General features: G+C 37.0%; 1 protein-coding gene across 5 annotated transcripts in view; it reads left to right on the forward strand.

Moving 5' to 3' along the window:
* KLHL5 (kelch like family member 5) overlaps nt 1–6,000 on the forward strand; it is a 67,904-nt gene that overhangs the window by 41,046 nt on the left and 20,858 nt on the right. For all 5 annotated transcript variants that reach the window (XM_017883774.1, XM_017883775.1, XM_017883778.1 and 2 more), the window contains one exon: nt 1,657–1,843. In XM_017883774.1, coding sequence (XP_017739263.1) covers nt 1,657–1,843 — 187 coding nt within the window. The remainder of the gene's footprint in view (nt 1–1,656; nt 1,844–6,000) is intronic.

Here is a 6,000-nt window from a genome sequence, read left to right on the forward strand (position 1 = left end):
GGAATGTGAGCCACTCTGGAAAATAATCTGACAACATTGATCATACACATAGACACACACAGATACACATATATATGCACACACGTGCATACATACATACATATATACTTTGACCCACCTGGAATCAATTCAATTCTTAGAAATCTGTCCTATAAAGGTAAAAATTAATACATAAGGACTTTTGTACTGGACTTGTTTTTAGTAGCAGAAAAAAGTATATTTACATATGCATATGTGTATATATACACATATATACATATGAATATATGTATGTACATACTGAAACAAAGTTAATGTCCGTAATAAGGAAATGGCTAAAAAATTAGCATATCTATATACTATAGAGTATTATTCAGTTATTAAAAAGAATAGATCAGGCCGGGCCCGGTGGCTCACGCCTGTAATCCTAGCACTTTGGGAGGCCGAGGCGGGCGGATCACGAAGTCAGGAAATCGAGACCATCCCAGCTAACACAGTGAAACCCCGTCTCTACTAAAAATACAAAAAATTAGCCGGATGTGGTGGTGGGCGCCTGTATTCCCAGTTACTTGGGAGGCTGAGGTAGGAGAATGGTGTGAACCTGGGAGGCAGAGCTTGCAGTAAGCCGAGATCGTGCCACTGCACTCCAGCCTGGGCGACAGAGCAAGACTCCGTCTCAAAAAAAAAAAAAAAAAGAATAGATCAGAACTATACCTTTTCAGAAGACCTGGAGGAATTTTCGTGAGATATTGTTGAGTAAAGATGGTAAGATGCAGCAAAGCATATAATAAAACAATTACTAAAAGAAAGAACTGTAAAAATTACTACATGTATTTATATATGTTATACATATAAATGTATGAGAATTATGTCAGCAGAGGATTGCATAAATATGAAGAAAATATGAAAGGCTGCACACCAGGTTGTTTTTATAAGGCAGGGAAGAATTGCAGGATGGGGAGGGGGGGATGGAGAACCAAGCACAAAAGGAAAAGATTTAAAATTTTTTTTTGTTTTATTTAATTTCCAATGTGATTGTACTTTCATTTTATTTTTTAAAAGACTATCATTTTTAAAAAGACAAGGTGTAATCGTATTTGTGCTATATAAACATATAAAAATTGTATTTGTGTTATATAAATACATAAAGTTGGATTCAGTGACACAAAAGGGATTTTAATGTTTTTAGACCAATCACTGTTTGGAGTTCATTGTCCCTTGAGAAATTGGTAACTTTTGCTTTTGCAGTTGTTAGTTGGACATTGTTTAGCAAAGTTAACGCAGCATAATTAGTCATCTCCCACTTATAATTATTCTTCCATTAGAATTAGTTCTGATTTTAATAGTAAAATTATTTATTTTAGAAAATCTGGAAATTATAGAAAAGTAGTAAAAAAAACTTTATTTAAAAAGCACCAGTATTCCTACTACCCAGAGATAAGCACTACAGTACTAAGATTTTAGAGGATACCATTTATGCTACTCATGTTTTGTTTTTCAGTGAAATTTAAAATGTAAATCTTGTAAATGTTGCATATTTTAGTTAAAAATATGTGCCTATGCTTGAATTTTTTTAAAATATGTAAAAATCCATTTGATAGTTATGTCATTTTTTTCGGTAAACCCTACCATTTTCTTAGTCATTCAGTATACATACCCACCACTATTCTTTTCTAGTTCCTGGCAGACATGGAAAATAATGCACTTTTTCGGGATGATATAGAATGTCAGAAACTCATTATGGAAGCAATGAAGTACCATTTATTACCAGAGAGACGACCCATGTTACAGAGTCCTCGGACAAAACCTAGGAAGTCAACTGTTGGTACATTATTTGCAGTTGGGGGAATCGATTCAACGAAAGGTACCAAATAATCTTTTATTTGGGGAGGGAGGAACAAAGAAAAAGATACTTTAATAAGTACATATATGGCCAAAGAACTCTTTGGAGAAATGGCTGGTTGCAGGACAGGGGCAGAAAAAGTACCAGATAATTGTGTAACATCCTCTAGACCAGAAAAAAGGAAGTGGTCAAAGAATGATGGAGACAGGTCAAAAGACACAGGAAACAGTTTGTAGGGGCTACTATTGTCCAAATCTGGGATGATCTGAGCTTCAAAATAAATAATAGTAAAAGATTATAACCTATGAAATCAATAAGTATCCATGGTTCCACACCTATACAAATAAACAAGGGAGAAAGGAAAGCTCTTCCTTACAGAAGAATGCCAATGAATGAATATAGAAGGAAAGATGAGATTGCAAAAGTTACCATTTAGTAACCACCAGTAACCAATTCAGTCGAGAATTATCAGTGGATGCTGAGACTAGTGGGAAAAGTTTGACAACAGGATACTTAGTCTAAAAGTGTCTCTCAGCCACATGTTTACTAGTTACAAATACACAAATAGTATATTTAAAGTAGAAAAACCTGGCACACAGCACTGAAGCAAATGATCAAAAATAATGTTGACAGAAAACAGACTAAGCAGCAGCATTGTGCAGGACAGGATGCACGGAGAATTCAGCCACCCATCTATGCCATCCTTGCCAAGAGTGTGTAACCTGAATCTAATCATGAGGAGGAAACAAATCTAAGTTGAGAGACAGTCTACAAAATAACTTATCTGCCTATAGTATTCAAAAATGTCAGTGTCATGAAATAAAAGATTCAGAAATTGTTCCAGATTATAGGAGACTAAAGAGACGTGACAGCTATTATAATGCATCATCTTGGATTTTCTTTTGCTGTAAAAGACATAACTGAGACAAATGACAAAATCCAAATAAGGTCTGTAGATTAGATAATAATGTGGTATAAATGTTAATTTCAGGTGGGTACTGTGGCTCACGCCTGTAATCTCAGCATTTTGGGAGGATGAGGTGGGTAGATCACTTAAGGTCAGGAGTTCAAGACCAGCATGGGCAATATGGTGAAACCCCGTCTTTACCAAAAATACAAAAAAATTAGCCCAGCATGGTGGCACACGCCTATAGTCCCAGCTACACTCGGGAAGCTGAGGCAGGAGGATCACCTGAGTCCAGGAAACAGAGGTTGCAGTGAGCCGAGATTGCGCCACTGCACTCCAGCCTGGGTGACAAAGCAAGACTCTGTCTCAAAAAAAAAAAAAAAAAAAAAAGTTAATTTCCAGATTTTGATTATTGTATTTTGGTCTTATAAGATAATTTCTCATTTTGAGGAAGATACACTGAGTATTAGAGGTATAATGCCATAATTTCTGCAAGTTACTGTTTTTCTGTTTTTTGCTTTTTTGAAACAGAGTCTTGTTCAGTCACCCATGCTGAAGTACAGTGATGCTATCTCAGCTTACTGCATCCTCTGCCTTCCGGGTTCAAACAATTCTCCTCCCTCAGCCTCCTGAGTAGCTGGGACTACAGGCACATGCCACCACACATGCCTGACTAATTTTTGTATTTTTAGTAGAGATGAGGTTTCACCATATTGGCCAGCTGTTCTCAAACTCCTGACCTCAAGTGATCTGGCTGCCTCATCCTCCCAAAATGATGGGATTACAGCTGTGAACCAGTGCACCGGGCCACAACTTACTCCTAAACAGTTCAGGGAAAAAAAATACCTACATAGCAAATACAGTAAAAAGTAAACATTTGGGAAATCTGGGTCAAAGGTATCTTAAGAATTCTTTGTACCACTCTCACAAGTTATTATTAATATTAAAAATAGGCAGGGATCATGCCTATAATCCCAGCACTTTGGGAGGCCGTGGCGGGTGGATCACTTGAGGTCGGGAGGTTGAGACCAGCCTGGCCAACATGGTGAAACCTCATCTCTACTAAAAAATACCTAAAAAAATTAACCAGGCGTGGTGGCAGGTGCCTGTAATCCCAGCTACTTGGGTGGCTGAGGCAGGAGAATCGCTTGAACATGGGAGGCGGAGATTGCAGTGAGCGGAAATCATACCACTGTACCCCAGCCTGGGCAATAGAGCAAGAGTCTGTCTCAAAAAAATAATAATAATTAAAAATAATAGTAATAAACACTATGCACAGTGCTTGCTGGGTGCCAGTGTTATGCTAGAAACTTTCTGTGTATTATCCCTCAATATGCATTGATCTCCCCTTTGAACTCCTGGCACTAGCAGTCTGCAATCTCCTGACAGTCTCTGACTTCTGGCTACCTCTCTGATGTCAGCTCATTCTGTTAATACTTCTTCCCTTACTGATGCTTTTATTTCAACCCCATTGGCCTTTTCATTCATCTAACAGGCCAAACATTTTATCCATATCCAGGATATTACTTTACCTGATGCTCTCACTGGCATGCTCTGCCCCCAGATATTGAAGTGCCTAGCAGAAATTATTCACTCAAATCTCTCAAATGACAACTTACCACGGAGGCCTTCCATGACCATTCAATAGCAACCCCCTGACTACCACTTTCTAACCCAAATAACATATAACATAGTGCTATTTATTTGTAGATGCTTATGTTTTAGATATAGGCCTGATGACTGCATGGTACAGAAATAAATAAGATAACTGATTAGGGTTACAGTATAAATATTTCAACATTGGAAAAGATTTTCCATTGTTCAGATAATCTGCAAATACTTATTGTCATCTGTGTACCTGGAGCTGGTGCTAGCTTTTGTAGAGTCATTACTAGCACTCTCCTCCCTCTATCTTTTTCTCTCCTTTTCAAGGCTTTAACTGTTATCTCTATATTTATGTATAATACCCTCACTTTGATTTTATTCTCATATTTCCAACTTGTGTGAAATATCTATTTGGTGCTCAGCTTTTTTTTTTTATTATTATACCTTAAGTTCTAGGGTACATGTGTACAATGTGCAGGTTTGTTACATATGTATACATGTGCCATGTTGGTGTGCTGCACCCATTAACTCATCATTTACATTAGGTATATCCCTAATGCTATCCCTCCCCCTTCCTTCCCACAAGGATTATAAGTCATGCTGCTCAGCTTTTAACTCAAGCCTGGTATGTGGAAAGGCAAGGAAACTTGCCTTGGTACATGGCAAGGAAAATGTGTATCTGTCTTTTCAGCTTTCTAAGAGATGAGTTCCTGCTTCCCATCAAGGCTCATACATACAGTGGAAAATTCCCCAAGCTTGGGAAGGGAACTAGATACTAAGCACCCAAAGTAAACAATTCTCATTCTCTCTCTCTGTCTCTCTGAAATCTTACATTCTGACAGTCGTCAGGTCTTTTTGCAAATGGGTCTTATATCTAATTCTTCCAAATTTCTGCTTCCATCCTTCTAATTCCAGTTAGTCTTCTGTCAGTCTACATATTTTGGTCATGTTAATTTAGAGGGAATAGCATTCATTACGTTGTTAATATGTGGCAGGCATTATGCTAAGCACTTAGCCTATGTTATTTCATTTCATCTTCATAACAGTTCTCTTTTTATAGATAGGGAAACTAAGATTTGGAGAACTTAAGTAACTTTCAAAAGATTACACAACTAATTAGTGATAAGGTCAAGATTCAAAAAGGCATTTTGGCTTTGGAGATGATATTCTATTCCATTGACTCTTCAATGAACATGCCATTATTCTGCTCAAAAACTCCAGCAGTCTTTATTTCTTAGCACATAAGATGCAAATGCCTCATTTAAGACTTTCTCTAATCTGACCCTTCTGTTTGACCAACTTTATTTCTGAGTATTTTTTAATAATTAAATACTCTGACCTATCCTGTTCAAGCTATCTGCTTGGCCCTAATTTATTTCCCATCTTTATAATGAAGAGCAGTTTGCCTTAGTCAGATGGTAGTCTGACCATTGGACTCCTGGTCCCTTCATATATCTGTTTAGTACAGGGCCAAACAAATAAGCTAATACTGGCTCCAAATAGCCACTCAGAAAATGTTAGAGTATATTTGTGCTTACTTTTATAAAAGGTTAATTCTTTGGTATAAATTAGGGAAGCCCCAAGGTTTTACATAAAATTTTACAATTATTAGGCTTTTGTTAGTTTTGGATATTTGGATTTAAATATGTATATATATTTAATATAT

The sequence above is a fragment of the Rhinopithecus bieti genome, unplaced genomic scaffold (genome assembly GCF_001698545.2).
Source record: "Rhinopithecus bieti isolate Rb0 unplaced genomic scaffold, ASM169854v2 scaffold_13349, whole genome shotgun sequence".
Classification (NCBI taxonomy): Eukaryota; Metazoa; Chordata; class Mammalia; order Primates; family Cercopithecidae; genus Rhinopithecus; species Rhinopithecus bieti.